This window comes from Salminus brasiliensis, chromosome 6 (assembly GCF_030463535.1).
Source record: "Salminus brasiliensis chromosome 6, fSalBra1.hap2, whole genome shotgun sequence".
Lineage (NCBI taxonomy): Eukaryota > Metazoa > Chordata > Actinopteri > Characiformes > Bryconidae > Salminus > Salminus brasiliensis.
Window position 1 is genome coordinate 39,466,023 of NC_132883.1, and position 23,403 is coordinate 39,489,425.

Below are 23,403 nucleotides of genomic sequence, written 5' to 3' on the forward strand. Positions count from 1 at the left end.
TGCAAGTAAATGAAGATATGAGCATTTTTTCAATTATAGAGATGCTATTAGTGATAATCTGGACCCAGTGTTTGTTAGCAATTTTAGCCTAGCATCTCCCACTGTGACTAAAGAATTATACGCAAAACACCAAACATGTCTTGGCTGATCGACTGCTAATCGAGGAACTGTGATAAATCATGCTAATTAGATTTGCATGCAAAACTATTGCTTTAAGACTGTGTTTGTTAAAACTACATAGAAATAAAAGAAATTGTCGATGGTAGCAAAGTTCTGAACAGCTGTCAGTGAGGCATGTGGGTGCTATCAGAGTGAAGTGAACAGGGAGGGGGAGTGGCTTATGACAACCTTTTCATGCTGAATGGAATTTTGAGTGATGTGTATCGGTCACCCATGGTGTTTGTGTGTGTTTTTCAGTTGTCCAGCACATTAAGAGGCACAACATCGTTCTGAAGAGGGAACTGGGCGAAGGAGCCTTTGGAAAAGTGTTTCTGGCTGAGTGTTATAACCTCTCACCTGACCAGGAGAAGATCCTTGTGGCCGTAAAGGTACTACAGCCACACACAGTACATTAAGCTGAATCTGTTGTCTTAGAGAGAGAAATCTAATTGAACACACTTAAACTAAACGTCTACCTGTACATTTACTCTGAAATTGGTCAGAGAGAACTTTAGAGAACTGTTTTTTATTTTGCTATGAAATAGAGGCCTTGTTTGATGTTGGATGCGCTATGTTTTTTTTCCTGGCTCATTCAGTGTGGCTCTGCGGGCCTCAGCAGTCTAATTCGCTACCACTGGGTACCAATGTTTCCACTATTGTTGGATGCACTATGTTTTTTTTTCCTGTTTAAGTTCATTTAGATAACAGATACAGTTCTCATTTAAAATAAAGGCAACCTCAGCGTTAAGAAACCACAGCTTGAAATCATGCTGTAAAGGGTAAAGGGCGCTTTAGCTAACTCTTGGTTTGTGCTGTTGAGTATCAATGGCTAGACTTCTTCGGCACATAGATGCCTAGTGCAGGGCAATTGTTTAAAGTCAGAGCCTGTGCTTCTAATAACCAGTCTAAGGAACCGAGTGTCAATCATTCTTTCAAACGCATTCTGACTTTGGGATGCCTCATTTAGGTGTATATATATATATATGTTATATAGTATATTATATAGTATATATATATATATATATATATAACACTATATAGTGTTATATAGTGTTTTTAATAATTAACTTCTAATAACGTTAAGTAGCTTTCTGTAACAGTACTGTAGCTGTAAAAGAACATACCTTGCCTCAACCAGCCACAGTTATGTGTCTAAATATGAATGTGTTTGACTGTCTGTGTGTGTGTGTGTGTGTGTACAGACCCTGAAAGAAGCCAGCGAAAATGCACGTAAAGACTTCCATCGTGAGGCAGAGCTGCTGACCAACCTACAGCACGAACACATCGTCACCTTCTACGGCGTGTGTGTGGAGAGTGACCCCCTCATTATGGTGTTTGAGTACATGAAGCATGGAGACCTCAACAAGTTCCTCAGGTGTGTGTGTGTGTGTGTGTGTGTGTGTGAAAAAGAGAGAGTGATATAAGCTATTTTCCAATAGTGCTTGGTCACATCCTTTCCCTGGGCCCATGATCTGTTAAATGATAGGGGTGGGGTGGGATGTGGGGGTGGGATCATTCTGAAACCTGTTACCCCCCACCCCCTACAGCTCTAATCTTTCTGTAGGGGGAAGCACTATTCACGGTAGCTGCTGCTTACTGGGGGTCTTCCATGTCTAACTCAATTCAATTGAATTTGCATCAGTTGACTTTATTGACGTGACGGTACTGAGTTACAATTAGAGATGTATGTGTCTGCTCTGGCATCGTCACGGATGTCATTTCTCAAATGTTTGTCGGGTTTGGATCCTGGACTTGGTGGTGTAGGTGGAGTCGGATTTGGGCAGAATGTTCCTGGGCTGATTTCAGGCCAGACTGAAGCTCTATTACAGTTACGTCTAGATTAAAATGATCTGTATCTCTCTCTCTCTCTGCAGGGCTCATGGTCCTGACGCGGTGCTGATGGCAGATGGTCAGGTGCAGCAGCAGGCTGAGCTGACTCAGTCTCAGATGCTGCACATTGCTCAGCAGATCGCAGCAGGCATGGTCTATTTGGCCTCACAGCACTTTGTACACAGAGATCTGGCCACAAGGAACTGCCTGGTGGGCGAGAACCTGCTGGTGAAAATAGGAGACTTCGGCATGTCGCGCGACGTCTACAGCACAGACTACTACCGGGTGAGGGCTCTTCCCTTCTCTCAGTGTCACTTCCTGTCTATCATTATCTCTAAAAGAGCTCCCTGAGCAGGAACTGAATTACAGCTCTACTGGAGCTGAACATATTCAACAACAGTAACAGCAGAGGTAGTTAATTACAACAATATTAACACTATGACAACAACAATGATAACAATCAGGAATGCACCTGTGGAAATTCTGGGCTGATGTATTGGTTCATTGTACAGAATTTCTATTACAATTTTTTAAGACTAATGTTGATCATGATAGTAATAATAACAATAATAGCAATAAGAAGAAGAAGAATCCCACTTCTGACACATACTTTTGAGGCAGTGGTAGGACAAGGCCTTTAACCTTCTCAGCTCCACAGTGCTCACTGCTCTGGGCACATGAGTATCACTAGGTCAAAGCACTTTACAATGAAATACGTATTAAAAACATGCAGTACAAATAAAAACTATGAAAAAACAATAAAAATAAAAATGACAAAAAATAATAATCTTCTAATAAAAATGATAATCTTAAAATTTCTTTTAAAAAGTTTCTTTTTAGCCAGTTCCCACTCTACGACTCCCCCATCACACAGTATGTAAGCTAGCACATGCTTCTGCCTTGTCACATAAAACCATCCAACCACATCTTCTCAAACTGTCAATAACGCATCATTCTTGGACACTCACTTACATCAGATAACAGACACCTATCCTGACTAGCTGAGTTGTGGATGGAGAGGGTGGTCTATTCTACCGGCTGAGACAGCAGTCATTAGCCAGTCATGCTGTCGTAGACTGGTTATCTCCTGATGCTCATAGGGCCAGCACACACACAGTGATTTACATTAAGTTGAGGCCTAGACTTCATTGCATTGCTCAGATCACTTGCATCGCAGCAGAAACCACTACCGCGCTGCTCGCCACTCAGCACCGCTGGCTCTCGTTCCATTGGAATGACTTCCGGCAGCCTCGCTACTTCCGACGCCGCTGGTTAGAAACCAAAGCAGAGGTCATGATAAAGGAGATAAAGGAGAAACCTGAGCCTTTTAGCTTGTTGACCCTCGGCCCTACTGATTTCAGCTGTCTGTACATTAAACGCGTACTGGAGGAAGCCGCACAAGCTTCACGCCTAATGCAGAGCACGAGCCTTGCAACATAAGATCCAGACGCACTGAAAATAAGTCCAGATCAATAAGCCCTCCATATTCTTTTTCGCCGCATTTATTGAGCAGGACGGACTGGTCGGCAAAGGCATCCTGACTGTACCCAGTCCCCTCTGTGATGTCAGCAGTGTTTATGTGCGTGAGCATGTCTGTCTGTATGTGTGTGTGTGTGTGTGTGTGTGTGTGGCCCCACATTCACTGTCAGTAAGTCTCTCTCCGATTAAAGGGGATGGGAGGGGGTTGGAGGGGTGGACATGGGAACAGGAAAGGGGGGTTTCCATGGCGACAAAGAGGGAAAAGGACAAGAGCGCCCGCACCGGCAGACAGAAACTGAAAAAGTCATTAAAGAACTGTGATTAGCATTCACCTCCCCATCCGCCATCCACAGAGTACAGAGGGGGGACGGGGTTGGGGGTGGGGGGTGTAGGTAGAGAAGTAGAGGCACCAGAAAGGGAAGAGGGGGGAAAGGGAGAGTGAGGAGAGAGCAAACGAGATGGATAAGGAAGTGTAAAGAAAGAGATAGACCAACTGTGAGTGGGTTTAATGTTGTGATGTCACTGTTGTCATTGGATTCACTGTAACTACAGACAATTAAGATGCAGTTTGATATAATAATTTAAAGAGCTCATATCTTGGGAAACATTGTTTTAAAACAAAGTTTGTATGTGGCAACTTAGCTGCACAATCAGTCTGGTCTGAGTTCATGGTCGTGATGTCACATGACCGTCCGTTTAGTCTATAGTAGTTTAGCCACGCCTTCATTTTGTATTAAGTGTTATTACTGCAGACAGGAACAACCTGGGCCTTCTCCAGAAATGTATGGCTTAAAGATTTAACCCTTACTAAGGTGTTCTGGGTCACGATCCTCCAGGATCCCCCACTTTGCAATAGCTAGCTAACATTTACTCCACCTTGAGTTCATATCTTTTTTTCTCTCTTTCTCACACTCCCTGTTCCCTACACAAACAGGGAACAGTCTGTTCTGAGTTAATGGTTGTCATGTCACAACTAGTAAAGCATTTATATGGCCGTCCATTTAGTCTAAAATAAGTTAGACATCCATTTAATTTGTTGTGTTATTACTACAGATACAAACAACCTGGGCCTTCACTAGAAAGTTTTGCCTTGGGAAATGAACACTTACCAAGGTGGTCAACATCACAATCCCCCAGGATTCCCCCACTTTGCATTAACTAGCTAACATTTACTCCACCTTGAGTTCATATCTCTCTTTCTTTCTCTCTCTTTTTCTCGTTTCCTTTATTTCTTTTGCTTGTTCTACCTTTTTTCAGTTTGTGTTGCTTATAAATAAGGTTATTCTCCTTTTTAAAATTATTTTAGACACCAGTGTAAAATATTGGCTCTGGATGCGATTGCAGTTGCCCAAAGTGATGCCTTGCCAGTAAGTTTACTCAAGTTCAAGCATTTCTGAGGACCAGTCACGTGATCACACACTGATCCAGCTCATGAGTCCAGAGCAGAACCCGGCCCCTTCTGTGTGATTGTAATGCAAGTCAGAAGAAAGTGTGAGTGTGTGAGTGTGTGCTTGCGTGTGTGTTACGGCCTCAGGCGCAGAATTGATTAGCCCTATAGAACATCAGTTTCCATAGAAACAGCTGCTGTGAAAAGCCAGCGGCCAAGGGGCGGAGCCTCGTTGTGAAAGCCGGTTGTGTAATGCGGCAATCTGCCTCTGAATGGCATTTTTATGGAGCCTTGTAGATTGCGATCGCTGACCTTATGAAACTTCATAGACCTCGGTAAGTGAGTTTATGAAGCTTTATGAAACCCCACCAGTGACATCATGAATCGCTGTAGTGTTATTACTGACCTGCCTGAGAATTACAAGTGTACAGCCTCAACTACGGCCTAGCAGCGCTCTGCACCGTTCAGCACGGTGGTTATCAGACTTCATAAACCTCATGAAGCTTTAAAAGCTGAGCAATGGATTTGTAAACGCAGGGCTTGGATGCTAGAGGACACAGATGCTGAGTCTGCATGGTCACTGTGTTGGCTGATAACTGTCCCAGCCAAGACAAATGGAAGAGGCAGTGTTCATTCGATGAATCACATGTAGTTTGTTTTGTCCGGCTTTTTTAGAAACCACTGTGCTATAACATGTAATGTGCTACTCATTGCCATTGCATTAAAGGAGTAAAAATCACTGTTTAACATTAGACCTAGAGCCCCCTTGTCAGTGGTCAGAATGTGCTCACTGTGTCATAATGTGAGTCCGACAGTTGTTCTTGACATTGTGTCAAAATGTCATGATAAATGAACCAATAGAAACGCATAAATGTCTTTTTACATTGATTTCTATTGAAAGCTATTTCCTTTCCAAGTTCCTACATCTTGGATATATTTAGTGATTATATGTTGGTTAAATATATCCATTTAAGCTGGTTGTCAGGTTAGTCATACTGGTTGACTACTTTTGTCAAGCTGGTCATGCTGGTGTACCAGCCTGGTCTTTCTGGTCATGCTGATCAATTAGCCTTACGCCATGCTCGTCATAGTGGTCAGCCTGCTTGATCATTGCTAGTTGACTAGTGTGATTAGGGCAGTCATGCTGGCAGACCAGCTAATCAAAAACATACCCTTTGCTTGTCAAGAACTAGTCTGTTCAACTAGGCCAGTTTGAGCTGGCCATGCTAGTCTTTTCATCCTTTCAGCCTTTTCATAAAGTGACCAGTTAGCATATGTAAAGCAGTGCCTTTAGAAAACGCTCATAGCGAGAAGGTCTATAACATATATCAGTACACAACATTAAAAGCCTTGGCAGATATTCTTATGCCTGTGGGTGAGTGTGTGTGTGTGTGTGTGTGTGTGTGTGTGTGTGTGTCAGACAGTGAGGTTCCTCGTAGTATTGGTCTTCTGGACTGCTTTTTCAGAGAATCTCCCACTCAATAGAGCCTCTAGCCTCTGTGGGCCGGGTGAAGAAGCCTAAAAGCTTTGGCCCTTAATATTTGATGAGTCCAGTATGTTAAAACAATTAATATGAGGCTAATCCACATACTGCACTACAAATACGTAATTAATATTTCAGTGCAAGAGCATTATGGAAAAGCTAATAAATGAAGCGATGGGTTTTTGGGGTTGAGGCTTAGGTCAGTCCAATTCCCCCGGCAGACTACAGCGTTCCAAAAGTTACCGTATTACTTTGGCTCCGGCTTCGTAAATACAATGGAATTTTATCTTTAGAAAAATTCCATCTTATCGGCTAAGGCAATGTTTTTTCTTGATAAATACATGGAGAAAATGTTGGAATGCACTTCAAAACAAAGGCCTTTACTTTCCAGTCGCTCTGCATATGTCTTTCCTTCAAAATTGGCAAAGAGGGTCTTGACCAAATACCTTTGTGTGTCATCACGTTTTCAAATGACCATGAATATCCTAAAGTACAGGACTTGTTTTTTCTGACTAATGACCATGTTTTTCAGTTTGTTTATCTGACTAATTCTGTATTTTGTGACACATTTGATCTTTTATATGTATGTCATAAAGGTGGGCGGACACACCATGTTGCCAATCCGTTGGATGCCCCCAGAAAGCATCATGTACAGGAAGTTCACTACCGAGAGTGATGTCTGGAGTCTGGGAGTGGTGCTTTGGGAAATATTCACCTACGGGAAACAGCCCTGGTATCAGCTCTCCAACAACGAGGTATAAGCATACACGCACACACACACACACTCCTACTAGCTGTATAGGCAGGGCTCTGTGGAATAGGTCTGCACTATACGGAGTGCTGTGTTATGTAGTTTACAGAAAAGAACGCATGGTTAAGCCAAAGTCACTATTTCAAAGCAACAGAACAGAACTCAGACCCTCTGAACAGAATTCTTGATCAATGCATTGTTTGTCTCATGTGGTTCTAATCAAAGTGTTTGTTCTGAACCCTTCCCCTGACTGTGATAGGCTCTAATCACAGTGGTGTTTGTTTTAAACCCCTTCACCTGACTGTTATTGGTCCTAATTTCAGTGATGTTTGTTCTTATCTCTTCCCCTAACCATGATTGGTTGTAATCACAGTGCTTGTTCTGAACCCTTCCCCAGACTGCAATTGGTCCTAATAACAGTGGTGTTTATTCTGAACCCTTCCCCTAACCATGATGGGTTCTAATCACAGTGGTGTTTGTTCTGAACCTTTCTCCTAACCGTGATGGGTTCTAATCACAGTGGTGTTTGTTCTGAACCCTTCCTTTAACCATGATGGGTTCTAATCACAGTGGTGTTTGTTCTGAACCCTTCCTTTAACCATGATCGGTTCTAATCACAGTGGTGTTTGTTCTGAACCTTTCCCCTAACCATGATGGGTTCTAATCACAGTGTTGTTTGTTCTGAACCCCTCCCCTGACTGTGATTTTTTTAAATAACAGTGGTGTTTGTACTGAACTCTCCCAGACTGTGATTGGTTGAAATCATAGTGTTATTTGTTCTGAACCCTTTCCCCTGATTGGGATTGGTTCTAAACACTTCACCTGACCATGATTGCTCCTAATCACATTGTTGTTAGTTCTGAACCCTCCCCCTGACTGGGATGTTATTTTTGCATGTTACATTAGAGCAAGCCTTTTGTTTGTCTGTAATACTATTTAGATTTAAAGGGAACCCTGACTTAAGCCATGTAAGGCTCAATTTGGTGGACATGCTTAATACCTTAGCTTGAAAATTGCTACTAAACCACTTGATATATCGGTATAAGATATTTTCCCATATCACCCAGCCCTAGCTAGAAATCTTAGCACCCATCACATTTCTTCCCTTTGCTTCAACTGACGCTCATTTCCCACCCCTCCACAGGTGATTGAGTGCATCACTCAGGGTCGTGTGCTGCAGCGGCCACGCACCTGCCCCAAGGAGGTGTATGACCTGATGCTAGGCTGCTGGCAGAGGGAGCCACACACTCGCCTCAACATCAAAGAGATCCACAACCTGCTGCTCAACCTGGCCAAGGCCTCGCCCGTCTACCTGGACATCCTGGGCTGAAAGAGCGGGAGTGTGCCTCTGTGTGTGTGTGTGCGTGTGTGTATGGATCCCAAAACTGCCTCAATTACCTTGTCCCGCTCTCCTGTTTCCCTCCCCCTCCCTCTTGTCCTGCTCCTGTCATTCTAATTGTGTAGCCTGGTAGGCAGCAGGAGCCTCATCTATCAGTATTAGGAGCAAGAAGTGAAACATGACACTGAAATCTAACATTTCTGGAGTTTTTTTTCTTCCGTGCAATCGGATCCCTTCTCGGACACTTTGCTGTACAGTCACGTGGAATTCTGCGTCCCTGTAAATATCGTCCAGTCTCGACTGTAAAAGAAGTGCATACTCGTCTCCGGGACTTCGGGAAGAGCACTCTCCATGATGTGGAATTGGGAAAGCTGAAGAGAAAAGATACCATAACCGTACACCATGAACCAGGACTGCGTCCGATGTGGAAAAAGGAATCTCATCCCACCCTTTCCCTTCCTTCCCAAGCGCATACAGTACATCAATGTGATCACGAAGCAAAGAGCTTGAGAGCAGCATTGGGACACACAGCTACATAATAAACAATACTTTTGCCTTGGTGTTGAGGAAAAGACTGCGATCAATATGCGTTCACAAAGTAGAGACTTTTACAGAACGTGAAGCGTGCGCATTATCCATCGGCCAAATTACATACGGCATATTGGCTCAGTACAAAGTGTCCGGAGCGCCAGGAGCCTTCAAGGCAGCCCTGTTCCTAATAGTGCACTACTGGAGGGGATATTGAGTCATTTGAGACGAAGCCATGCCCATGTTTCAATACTGTTAGCGTGCATTTAGGACAGGAGCCCAATTACCCTGAGTGGCTGATTATGATGGGGTAGGCTAAATTATGGCCTGCTTCCCTCTCTCTCCCTCTCTCCACCCCCCTTCCTCCTGCTTTACCACTCAGTTGAAGCAGTGATGTAGTGCCCAAGGCAAGGGTTACGCAGCTGTTATGGTGTAATATATATTTCATTACAGTACTAATGTCTGCTATTAGCACCTATTCCCCAAAGACCCATGCAGAACGTGGAGGAGAGGAGGAAAACAGGAAAAAAGGAAGAAAAAGAATAGAAAACTCAGCCCCATATAACAGTTTTATTTATTGTCTTTATCATTATATCATTATACAGGCCTCAGACTCTTCTTTCTCTCTTAGCAGTGCACTTTTAATAACAACTGTAACCACAAGAAATAGCAAAAAAATAAAAACTCATACAGTTCCATGAGTTCTGATTTTCCACATTTGTTCATCCTTGCTTAGTTGTAGGCAAATCTCAGTGAATTAGGCAGGAGGATGTTTTCCGAGTGAGAAAGTGAGGGGCAAAGCTTGTGTAATGCTGCGTTCACGACTGAGTGGGCACCGAGAAGTTTTCCACCTTCCTAAGAGGGAGAATTCAATTCATAATTCCCGCTTGGAAAATCAGAGGTTATGGCTTTTTCCAGTTCCAATTACGTGATATGATGTTAACATGGCAGCACCAGTGTTTTTAAGGTTTCCCTCAGTTTCATATCATCAGTGTTGCACATTTTTGTCTTTTTTTTCTTTTGGATTTTTTGAATTACTTGGAAAACAGTGGGCCTCGTTCACGACAAACCCGTCTTACCAAAAGTCCGATTCATGATGTGTTTTAAACTGCAGAATTGATCACAGCTCTGCTCTCATAATGATGGATCCCATTGTCCTCGTAAATTGAACAAATCCCAACTAAAAAAACATTGGTGATAGTCAGAATTTCGGAAGTGGGTTTTTAAAAGAACATTGGTGAATAAGCTCTAATTCTGTTTCATTAACTTGCACTGAAAGCTTAGATTTTATTTTTTTGTTCTGTAAAGTTGCCATTTCAGAGACAGCGACAATATGCTATGTTTGCTGTATCGCTAAGCACAGGGTTCCCTGGAAAATTGGAAAATTGTAAAGCTGTTTTGTGCAAGACTTTCATGCGTTCATGTCATTTTCCGCTGCTACGTTAATGGTACGTTAATTGCCACAGCCTACAGACTAACCAATAAAGCTTTACATTCTACAAGCTTTAAGCCAGACGCTCGCTAATGCAGCTGAGGTTTCATGAAGAATTGAAGGAAAATTCTGAGCTCCCAGTTGTCATGAAAGATGCTTAAATTGTGTTAAATTATCTCTTCCTACTTGTTTGTTTCATTGTTTATGACTTTCTGTTCTTATTTATTAACCTGATGCACTTTTTAATTGTTTTGTTTTTGTCTATAAATTGCTTTAAATATATATATAGATATATAGATATATCAGATTGAATGTATGTTCCCAGGAGTGAACTCGACCAAAAATGCTAATGTTGCTAATGTGGAAGGACGTTTGGTAGGCTCTTGTTAGCATGATCTCATTTGTATACTGCTAACTGTTGAGTTTACAGTATATGTTCTTTCAGCTGGCCAATAATGCTAACACGACTGAACCCATTGCTATTGTTGGTCAAACGTTTTGGGAAAATACCCCAACATTTAGTATCTGACCAAAACTGCTAAGAGGTTTAGCCATGTTAACATTTCTTGACAATCTTTTCCTGTTGGCTTGCTGGAATAGATCATATCAGCGCCATCATGCAAAAACCTTGTTTGTTTGACATCATTTAAATCTGCCAGTTGTTCTTCACATTCACAGTCAAAATGTCATGATAAATGGACCAATACAAATGCACCAAAATGACCTTTTACATTGACTTACCTTTTACCTTTACCTTTACTTCCATTAAAACTGTAAAATTAACGCCATTTTTGATACAAGGTTTTTGCATGACGGTGACGACATCCTGGGTGGAAAGATAACCAAAGCAGGAAATGTATGGAGAGAAAAGAAGGACGATTAGGCTGTACTAAAGGAGCTGACCTTGCCTTACGTTTAAACTCATCCTTTTTACTTCTATAATGGAACAGAAAACTGTGAGTACCTATCAAGCAACCATCCACCAGTTGGGACTGGACCTTTGTCTGGACCATTGTCTTCACATGCTCCTCAAATCGTCTATAAGCCACTCCACTGTCTATAGTCAGGCCATCTAGACGCAAGCTGTGGACCTTGTACTCTCCAGCCCTGAGGACGTATCTTCTGAACACCTCTTCATCGTTAGCGTTGGTGAAGCAGCAGGATGGATAGGAGGAAGCTGCTTCCCTGTTGCCTTCACCTGAGTCCAGGCCTGAAGGACAGGACCGTGGTGGAGGAGCTTCTGACAGTACCCATGCGCAGAGAGAACGAAGCGTCTCTTATTTTAGCAGGTGTCTTTATAGTATACGCGGTTACACGTTCTAAAGCAAAAACCCCATTCACACAAAAACATGGCATTAGTGTTACGATACGTGTATCCATATGATCCGATGCTCTCAATGACGTTGAGGCGGTTGTGATGCATTGTATTTAATAAAAAGTGTCATGTCTTACCATATTCATTTGTGTGTGTGTGTGTGTGTGTGTTTATACAGCTGTATACATATATTGTGGAAGCTACAGTAAATTATATTTATAGAGCTGTCAATACTACTGAGTACAAATAGGCCTAAACGACATGGCCGGAGCCTATTGACTTAAGGCCACATAACAGCTTGATTTACAGCTCTGTTCTTTATGTGCTATTGACTGCTGGCTGAGAGCATGTCAGAACAGATGATGTACAACGAAAGACACTGAAGTAACCAACTATTCTTCCTTACTGACATCACTGAGTGATTAGTAAAGACCTGTACCAGAAGGACACGCTGATTTGTAATATTTTCTTTTCACCAAGTCAAGTGTTTTTTTCCCCCATCAATTCAGTTAGATAATCCTCAAAAACTTAAAATCTCATATTTTCCACCTCATTAACAGGGAGCGATTGTGGTCTCATGAGATCTTTGGACTGCTTTGAGACACCTTGGGCTTTGTGGTCTGAGACTCAAAGGCCCCTAGGCACTGGCCGCACTAGTCTGGGCCTAGTTTCCCAGAAGGCTTCTTAGAGTTAAGATCATCTGAACTGGCTGATAGAGAGAGTGCTCACTGTGATGCTCGCTCCACCATTTAAGCTTATCGTTTTGCTCAGATGCTGTCTGGAATGCCAGCCCATCTCAGTGATCCAGCCCTTCTCACTAAACCCTGGGGTGCTTAAGGGAATTTGTCGGGGTACAGTGTATTAAAAACTGGTGATCCTGCTCCATGTTATCAACATTTTTAACAGTCAATTACATTTCCATGATTATTGTTTTAATAATTTTATTTAATTATTTGTATTTTTTTTACTTTTTTTTCATTCTTTTTTTATTTTATTTTTTTGCATATTGAGGTGGATATTATACTTGACGGACCTGATCTAGGGCAGTGAAAACAACAAATTATCGATGCTGAATAAAGGCATATAAACTCGGATCCTCAGAAGATAAAAATTATATTGCGTTCTCTTCAGCAAGACACTTTATATTTATAAAGCCCTAGATCAGGGGCAGTGGTGGCTCAGCGGTTAGAGCTCCGGGCTGTCGATAACAGGGTTGTGGGTTCGATTCCCGGGCTCGGCAAGCTGCCACTGTTGGGCCCTTGAGCAAGGCCCTTTACCCTCTCTGCTCCCCGGGCGCTGGAGTTGGCTGCCCTCTCTGGGTGTGTGTGTGTGTACTCACTGCCCCTAACACATGTGTGTGTGTGAGTGTGTGTTCACTACCAGATGGGTTAAATGCGGAGCACACATTTCGCTGTACACTGTACAGTGACAAATACGTGCACCTTTACCTTTTAAAAACTCATCTCTAGCACACAATAAAAATACATGTAAACTAGGATAATGAAGAAAAGACATATTGAGATATATTTAATGTTCACCCCTTAATGCAGGGACTGCTGTAGAAACTGGTGGGGCTATTCTTTGGTAATAGAAGTTTAACCAATAACACTTTCGGCCCACAGGCGAGATCATGGGCTGTTAAAGGGTTTAAACTTTAATAGTATTTTGCATTTTTTTTAAATCTTCAATAAAAGTAATAACAGTTTCGTTGACTCAAATGGCACTCCATTAAATGACTCGCAGTGTATGCATAACTGCTGGAAGACAAGCGTCCAGGCTTTTTTCTGTCCTGCACCGAACTTCCCCTAAGCGTCCGAAGTCGCTCGCTGTCTTCAAACGCAGCCTGAAGACCCATCTCTTCCGAGAGTACTTGGGCGAATAGTAGAGTACTATGGTCTCCATATTGACTTGTGTTTAGTCATATCTAAGCTTAGAGTGATCTTTGAATTTTAGTCTATTCAAACTAGCTGAGGTATTTCTTGAGTAAATAGTGAAGCACTTTTGAAAGTCACTCCAGATAAGAGCATCTGCTAAATGCCCTAAATGTAAATGTAAACGCTGTAGAAAGTATAGGTTAGAAATTTGGCAATTCTTTGCCATTCTTTTCAACATATGCTTCATTCTTCTTCCTCTAGACACACAGCTGGTCCAAACACACCCATAAAGTTCCATTTTTTTGCTCTACAGATGCTTTGGGATTCTGTTCTAATCAGCATTATGTCTGGAGAAGGAAGAATGAAGCATACGCTGAAAAAAACACCCTGCCCACAGTGAAACATGGCGGTGGCTCAGTGATGATCTAGGGCTGCTTTGCTTCTTCTGGAAGTGGAGACCTGCAGCATGTGGAATCAGGGCAAGATGGATTCAATCAAGCAGCAGGAAATCCTAGGTAAAAACGTCATGCCTTCTGTGAGGAAGCTGAAGCTTGGGAGTCATCGGACCATCCAGCAGGACGGTTATCCCCTAACACATCTCAAAGTCCACCAAGGCTTGGTTTCAGAAGAAGTTCTGGAAGATTCTGGAGGGGTCATCACAGTCGCCTACACTTGAACCCCATAGAAAATCTTAGGTGGGATTTGAGGAAGGTGGTTGAAGCAGCAAACCCAAGAATATTAGTGAACTGGAGGCCACTGGCCATGAGGAATGGGTTAAGATTCCTTGGGAATGCTGCCAGAGGCTGGTTTCTGGCTATACATCACATATTATCATACTCACATATATGTATATATATTCTCTATTATGATTTACACAATATATCATATTAAACACACTGAGAGAGAAACTCATACAGTAGAAAAAAATTGAGTGTCCTGATCAATCAGTGGATCGATAAGCTTGTTTTGACACTGTACATTAAGCCCTAAGTAATTGCCTGAAGGGCTAAATGCTTTTAAAAACACAGCCAATGACCCTCAATGCAATCCCTGCTGTTTTCACTCTATGCAGAGCAGAATTCTCCATGGAGCTTGTAAGTGTGTGTGTGTGTGTGTGTGTGTGGAGGGGGGAGAGAACATGGACATATGTGCCTGTGGCTGAAAAGCAACAATGCTACTCCTCTCACAGTTCCCAAACCTGCTAATTAGATTGCAGCAGCATATTAGCAGCTAGCACTCATCAAAATGCTAATACCGAGGAGTGTGATTCAGGGCCTTCTGGAGTGCTATTAGGCCGTAAAACAAAATGTGTGTGAAGACCGCCGAAAGTGAACAAGGTCAGTGTGTTTGTGGGTGAGGATGAAAGAGCTGAAAGGAAGCTGAGGAGACCATAAAAAGCCTCTGAAAAAAGAGACGGTCTCATCAAAATTTCAGCAGGGAGCTGCTCTTAGCGCTGATAAATCCTGTAGCGCTTCCTTGGCTTTTGAGCTCCGAGGCAGCTCTGAGGCAGCTCCGAGGCAGCCGCGGACCAGAGGCAGTGCTGTGGGCAGCGAGGAGGCTGTGGTCAGTGGTAATGCTCTGGAGCAGTAAATAAAGATTGAATGCTGCAACTCCAGGGCCTTGGTGGTGGTGGGGGGGGGGGGGGGGGGAGCACCTAGAGGGCATTAGCGCTATTAGCATGTAGCATCTATTCATCAGACTGACCACATTCACTGCTGTTCAGCGTCAGGGTGTATGAGGGCGAGTAGGCGCTGACAGCCAGCTTCGGGTGAAGAACTCCATGGACGTGGAGTGTGACGGATGTAGGCAGTGGTGGGAATAGGGGTCTAAACCACACTCCAGTAAAAGTACAGTCACTTCAGTGAAACCATGGCCGGAGTAGAAGTCGGAGTTGAAGTAGCTTAGCATAAAAAGTCAAAGAGCCTCCAGTACTGACTTACCTGAAGAACAGCGGGACTCACATCTTCATTACTGTCTATGAGGAGACGAACTGAAGCCATGTTAAAAGCAGCTTCACAAGAGTGAGCATATTTTGGCCTCGACAAGGGAACACAGGTGTCCACCATGGGTAGGATGTTATGGCCGGCCTTTGGCTTTTAGCAGGCCTTTAAGGTGTAGGACCACAGCAGTGTGTTTGTGGGAGGGTGGGAGGGACATAAATACCTCATATATTCTATATTTATATTAATGTGTAATTCTACACATTAATATATACAAACATCCTCCTTTACCAGAACCAGGACATAACCTTAACAGCCTATATGGCCAAACCAGAATCTCCTTTCAGGGTTTTTTCTATTTATTTATTTATTTTCATGGCAATATAAATATACATAAACAAAGTCAGCTACATATAAATAAATAAATAATTTAATAAATAAATAAATGAATATCATTTACTGCTGTTTCACTGGACACTTCTCAGTCCTCCCGTTTTGTGCAGCAGGCTGAAGCTGTGCGTGGCACTGATCTGAATATTGACTGGAAAATGTATTTGGCGGATGTATTTGTGTATTTCGTCGCCGTCCTACAAAAACCTTGTATTTGACATCACTTCAATCTCACAGTTCATGGAAAAATGGATCAATAAAACCACCAAAAAAGTCTTGGAATCATTGAAAGCTAAGATTAGATATGATAAGAATGATTTTTTTGTATGAGTATTAATTTACATTGGCGTTTAGTCATTTTTATGCTGCTCTCTCTCTCTCTCTCTGGGTTTGTGTACATGCAGGTACATGAGCTGGGAAATAGCGTATTTATAAGTGCTAATGACGCCACCACTAACACCACTAACTAAAAATCACTGATTACTGTATAATCGGTTGTATAAACTGTATAAATCCTGCAGTCTACTGTTTTAACATTAACTCCCATTCCCACATTAAAAACACAGGTAAGCACATGCTTCAGATCCTGATGATTCTTACTGGAGAAAAAATCACTCGCCTAATTCTCTTACTTTGCTCATTGTTGCTCGCTTTGTTTGCAGTATTTGTAAATGTATAATTGCTCAGAAAAACAAGAAATAAACAAAAATAAATGTTTTCCCAGAGTGACCGGGTCACTCTTTCTGACCAACACCACTCAAACAGAATCCCACCACACTTACGAGCTCCATAATCGCAAGTATGAACTTCCGAGGTGGAGCTGAAGCCAGCATCACATAAAATGACACTATTGTAGAAGCAAACACTGACGTAAAATCAACGTGAAATCCTGGACATTATACGCAAGTTAGCTACAGTTCTGGACCGGACACATGTTCTAGACCCCCAAAAAGAGGACATGACCGGTTCTCAATCAAGTATTGTCATCAGCTGCAGCCCAAGTCCTGCTGTATTTAAAAGTTCACATCTAGCCCAGTACAGTCCGAAGGTTCTTGTTCTGACAGTGGTGTGGAGGACGCATCAGGACGAGACTTGGGCGGACTTGGAACAGCCAAATATCCCAGAATGCATCACGCACCACACAGCTGTTCCAATTGCAAGAGTACTGTACAGCATCCTCTTGTCCTCGGGGGTTTGTACTCTGAACTTGACATGGCTGCACTTGTATAATAATGTTAAGTATCTGCTGATGTTCAGTTCACCAAAAAATGCTGACATGGCTAAAACTGTCGACATTGTTTTTCAGCTCTTAAATTAGAACACCAAACTTTGGTTAACTCTAATTAGTTAAAATCTCAAGCAGTGGCCATTTCTGGATATTTTTACTTGTTTTGGTCAATTTTTTTATTTATATAAAGACTATCACTTATATAATAGAAATACTTTTATCTATTTTAACTTTTTTGTTTACTAATTCTGTCAAAATGTTGACTTATTTTCTTTGATTGCTTTTGTTAAAAGCATACCCACCCTACTTATAGTTCCACCAATGAAATTAAGTATGAAGTAAAAAAATAATAATAATTATGGATTTCCAGTCAGTTGAATTCTATCATGTTTTATTTTACAGCATCCAAACTAATTATTGTAATGTAAATAAAACCTCCCACAACTTCTGCCCGTTAGTCACTGCGTCACAAACCACCCGAGCACATTTTTTTAAGTGGAATTTCTTTTCAATCTGTAAAAACATTGAATTTATATCGTGGTATTTTTGAATGTATTGAAATATTTATTTTACACAAGCATCTGTAATTGACCAAATCCATGCTCCTGAATGCAGATGTAGATGTAGATGTGGTCCATCAGGCAGGTGCTATGGGCACATATGGAAAGCCATGATGCCGGTGTGCAGTTTCATACAGCTCCACATTCATTCACATTTTCCTGGATTCTGCAGTTAAGCACTAAGTCACGTGTGATACGACCCCACTCAGTTTATGTCAGATAATCATTTCTGTGGCAATGAACCATGTTTTGAGTAATGATATCATATAGCTGGAGCTTCTCGTAATGTCAAAAAGCTGCATAGGCCTTTCTTTCTATAGGACTATCCAGTGTCCATGGTCAATATGGCAACTACTGTTAAGGATATAGCCTGTAGATTTCATTTCCTGTAGCTGACCTCTACATATCCTCCTCCTGCCTCAACTCTGCTCAGCATTCATCTCTACAACCCTCCATTCCTCAAGGCCAAACGCCCACCTCACACACACACACACACACACACACACACACACACACACACACACACACACACACACTCCGCCCCTCCTCCCACCAACCAGCATCTCTGCATATTAATAATTCAGAATATACAGATAATCAGTCAATAACTCTCTTTCTTGGACAACTAAATAATTCACTCATCCATAAAGACTACAGTGCTGTGTGTGAAACAGGCCAGTCCAGCTTGGCTCCTGGAGGGACAGAGTCCTACTTAGAATGATTTCCCCTCTCCGATATGAGGTAGCGGACTCTTTCTGTCTACACGAGTGTGTGAAAATAAGTCTTATTCAGGTTTGCTGAATGGCAGCTTGATTAGGATGTGCACATCTGTAGACCTGGTTTAATGCAATAAGGAGATTGAGGACACTATCGGAAGTAAACGTTCTGCACGTTTTTCTTGGCTTTTCTTGGTCTCCAGATGTTGATTAGATTCTGACCACAAGTCTCCAGATTTTCCTTGGATTCTGACCATGAGTCTCCAGTTTGTCTTTGGATTCTGACCATAAGTCTTCAGATTTTCATTGGATTCTGACCATAAGTCTCCAGATTTTTCTTAGATTCTGGCCCTAAGTCTCCAGATTTTCCTTAGATTCTGGCCCTAAGTCTTCAGATTTTCCTTGGATTCAGACCATAAGTCTCCAAATGTTTCTTGAATTCTGAGCATGTCTCCATGTTGACTTCAGTTCAGACTGTAGGTCTTTCTATGTTTCACAGATTCTCACTGTAAGTCTCCAGATGTTTCAGGTTGGCTTTAATTCTGACCATACCAAAAAGAAAAATAAAGCAGACCTCAATACTGTTTGACTGGTTTCTGAAATCTTTCTTCTAAACCCCTCTTAGGAGAAAAGAGGAGATCAACTTCAACTGTGAGGAGGTTTGAAAAACAATTGCTAAAAATATAAGATCTCCTTCTGCTCTGACAGATTGCTGAAAGATTCCTGAGATGAAGAGTTTTATAAGAAACGAGACTTTACACTTGTCTTATATGAATCTTAATCAGCTTAGACTGAGGTGAGATCAGTCTAACCAAAAAGAGATGAAGCCACCTGTAAGACACTATTGTGATCAAAGTGAGAAAACCCAAGGGTTGTTTCTCAGAAGGACTTAATGGTGGGCTTGACTGTGTCGAGAAAAAATAATGAGACTAAGAGGAGATGTTAACTTCAGTATTTCTTTCCTCTTGGTAGGTCTCCGTATTTTTCTTGGATTCTGACCAGAAGTCTCCAGACCTTTCTTGGATTCTGCATAGATGGTCTCCACATTTTCCCTGGATTCTGACCATAAGTCTCCACACCTTCCCTGGATTCTGACCATAAGTCTCTACATCTTTCCTGGATTCTGACCTTAGGTCTCCACATCTTTCCTAGATTCTGACCATAGGTCTTCAGGCTTTTCCTGAATTTAGCTTTTCCTGAATTCTGACCATAGGTCTCCACATCTTTCCTGGATTCTGACCATAGGTCTCCACATCTTTCCTGAATTCTGACCATAAGTGTCCAGGCTTTTCCTGAATTCTGACCATAAGTCTCCACATCTTTCCTGAATTCTGACAATAAGTCTCCACATCTTTACTGAATTCTGACAATAAGTCTTCAGGCTTTATTTGGATTCTAACCATTTCTGACCACAGGTTTCCACATTTCTCTTTGATTCTGACCATAAGTCTCCAGATTTCTCTTGGATTCTGTACATATGTCTCAAGATAGTCTAGTCTAGTCTAGTCAATTCTGACCATAGTCTGACCTCAGTCTCCAGGCTTTTCTCAGATTCTGAAACCTCATAGGTTTCCAAATTTTACTTGGTGCTGAGAACAGTCCCCCACCCAAATAATATCTGGTTAGCTGCGGCCCTGTGGTCAGAAACGGATCAATGATTTGAATAGGGTAGAGGGCTCCTGACAAATTGTACATGACAGCAGATGGGCTACAGTGTGTAACTGTACACCTATAAAGCAGCCTAGAAGGTAGCTGGAGCTGATAAAATGACCAATGAGTGTACAAAGTAGACGTTTCTAATAAAATGGATAGAACTGTATGCTTTTACTGAGATTGACTCAACCGTCCTATATTATCCTAGCCCACACCATTTACAAGGAAAAAAAAGACACGGTCAGGCTCCGATGGCCTTTCCCAAGTGTCTTATCAAATACAGCACTACTAAACTATACTACACTGACCACAGTAGTGCTGTATCACATGTGGCTGCATGTGCATCAAAAATACTTGTACATCTGCATTGATATTTGTGTGTGTGTGTGTGTGTGTGTGTGTAGTGGCCTTGAGTATTTCTGTCTGTGTAATTTGCCTGTATGAGTACCAGTGTCTGCCTCCCTTGGCGTCTGGTATCTCTGGTTTGGCCTCCACTTAGTACAGCATCAGCAATCACCTGCAGGTCAGTGCACGCAGGAAGAGAGAGTCCATTTACCAGTAAATGTTTGTTTGGGGCTTCATATTGCACAAAATGCAGCGGTTTCTCATCATTTCACTGTTGTAGAGTTAAATATCCATTTAGTCTTTATTGTTTACAAGGACACTCATCTATAAAGAACCCATATCATTTTTCCCTCTGAGCTCTGATAAATTATTTACTGTATATAATTTATATCATTTACTGTTTCCCATCCTCTCTTTATTCCTTAGAATAAAACAGGCTGTGTTTGTTACTGTACACTGAAGACTGAAACCTGCACCCCTGAGACCTGCAAGGTGGAGCTAAACGGAGATCAGCCGAATAGCATGAGACATGGACATGAGTTGGTTCTCGTGGCATCAGAGAAACACAGCTGTCATTATGGGCTGTTTTTACAGCATAGTTTCCATATATGGACTGGAGAGATAATAGTGTGTCTATATACTTATTTTATTTTAAAGTAATCAGCAGGTCTTCCGTTATGTACGTTGCATGTTCTAGGGTTGATAACGGGGTTGATGTAGAGATGCAGGTGGGGTAGAGAGGAGCCATTCAGTGGCTTTTCTACTTCGGAGGGTCAACAGAAGCAGCAGAAGTGAATTTTCAACATCCAGGGGGCGTGCTAGCCAGGTCAGGAACAGTAAAAGTGTCATTTATCATTAAGTGGTTAATGTTGGACAAATCACTCAGTTTTAACAAAACGTGTGATGTTTTAGCGAGGAAGCTCATGTGATAGGGCTCTTCAAACGGCTTCTGAAAGAAATCAGTCTATGCTGTCCAACACCTGAATAACTGCTGAAATTAGTTAAGGATTGTATTACTGGTGTGCATGTAACTGAACACCGAATTCAATCTCTAAATTGAATTGTGTATTAGGAGTGTTAATTACAGAATTTTATTAAATTCGATTAGGATCTTTAGGAAATTACCAAATGAATAATAAATGATGACAGTTGTCCATTTGATTTGATTAAATGAGGGCATAGAATTGTTTTTAAATCCTTCAAAAACATTCCAACAATTTTAGGAGATGGAGGTAATGTAATTAAATACACACAACTTAAGACAGGTCTTAAAGATTATTTAAACAACCTAAATAATAAAAATACTATTTACCTGTGAGGAACAATTTCACCCTCCCAACATTTATTAGTGCTTGAAATGTATAAAAAAAATTGAATCAGGTGCAGAACATCAGCTGCAGATGATCAGAACGTGGTTAGAGATGATTCTGGATGAGCCTGTCTTATTTATACCACAGACGTTTAGTGTGGTTTGCTCTTGACTATTGAAGTGAGGAGTGAAGATCACCATGGACAGCTCCTAACATCTCTCTGAGGCCTTCAGAAAGAAGGTTGTAGATGCATGAGTCTGAGAAGGGGATTAAGAAGATCTCAGGACTCAGAACATCGCTCAATGTTGTTAAAATGAAGCTCAGCTGTCCACTTTTTTATGGGGTGTCCTAACTTCTTCACACAGTGTTGTGTGTGTGTGGGGGGGTTGTTTACAGCCTGGGAATTTTGTTTGAGGACATATTTAACGGAATGCTGCCGTGATCCAATACCTTGCTGAATCTCCACCTTCAGATCATCGCCTCATATGTATATATATGTGTGTGTGTATATAAGCTGAATCTGTATGCATGTGTGTGTGTGTGCTTGTGTGTGAGAGTGGTTAATTAGGGCTCTGATGTGAATGCAGCTGTCCTCGAGGGCCAGCTGGGTTGGAGGTTTTTGTTCTTGTGCTGTAAGGAACGGAGGGATGGGGGGAAAGAGGGAGAGGAAGTGATGGAGTAGAGAAGAATGGAGCTTTCATTTAGCATTCTGACTGGGGATTAACATTCCATCATCGCTCCGCCGCACCAGCCCCGCTCCTGCACTGCGCTCCTCGCCCCCAAAACCTTCAGCAAATGCTCTCATCAGTCAAAACTGTAGCAGTACCGGCTTGGCAAAGTCCAAAACTCTTTCCTTTTATAGTTCCCAGTTCACTGCCAGACTAATCCTTCTCCTGAACTGGTCGCTGAAGGCTGTCCCAGGAGGTTGTTGCTCTCGTCAACTGTGGGAAGAGCTACCTGCAGGTCCTGTGATGACATTTTAGGATTGTTGGAGATTTCTTTTTTTCATGATCTGCTCTTGGGCTGAACTTGCTAGGACGGTTTTGTCCGGTACTGGCCACTGCATACCATGAACATGTCTTGAACAGAGCTGCAGTTTTGGAGATGTCCTGATCTTGCTTGCCTATTTCCAACACGTCACCTCCAAGAACTGCCTGTTCACTCGCTGCCTAATATATCCCTCCCACGGCCAGGTGCCACTGTAACCAGATCAATGATCAATGTTATTCACTTCAACTGTCAGTGGTCATAATGTTATGGCTGAGCGGTGTATATCCTATAGCAGGGAGTGGGCGGAACTCCAGTTCTCTTCAGTTTCGTGCTTTCCATGCTCAAGCACACCTGACTCAACCTACCTGTTAACTGCCAGGTTGAGCAGGTCTGTTAGAGCAGGGAAATTGCAGGCAAACTGCTGGACCCTGGCTCTCAGTTCCCTACTCCTGTCCTACGGTATATGGAGCTTTAGGCTAGTATTCTATCCTTCCTTCTTTAATCCATCCATCCATGCATCCATCCATCTATCCATCCATCCACTGCCTACAGGTTTATACTTGTCTTCTCTGTTCTACACATATTCGTCTGTCCAAGCTCACTTCATCCCCCATACACATGTTCAGTTTCAGCCTTGAAGGTCCTCCAAAGAAGCACTGCTTCCTAAAGGACCAGAGTGACCACAAGTGGACAG

The 23,403-nt window shown here is 42.1% G+C and overlaps 1 protein-coding gene across 2 annotated transcripts in view; it reads left to right on the top strand.

The window, feature by feature from the left end:
• The window catches only part of ntrk2a (neurotrophic tyrosine kinase, receptor, type 2a), a 61,575-nt gene extending 49,731 nt beyond the window's left edge, over positions 1 to 11,844 (top strand). For both annotated transcript variants that reach the window (XM_072682359.1, XM_072682360.1), the window contains 5 exons: positions 418 to 548; positions 1,362 to 1,534; positions 2,034 to 2,274; positions 6,935 to 7,093; positions 8,234 to 11,844. In XM_072682359.1, the coding sequence (XP_072538460.1) occupies positions 418 to 548; positions 1,362 to 1,534; positions 2,034 to 2,274; positions 6,935 to 7,093; positions 8,234 to 8,419 (890 nt within the window). In that variant the 3' untranslated portion in view covers positions 8,420 to 11,844. The remainder of the gene's footprint in view (positions 1 to 417; positions 549 to 1,361; positions 1,535 to 2,033; positions 2,275 to 6,934; positions 7,094 to 8,233) is intronic.
• The last annotated feature ends 11,559 nt before the right edge of the window (positions 11,845 to 23,403 follow it).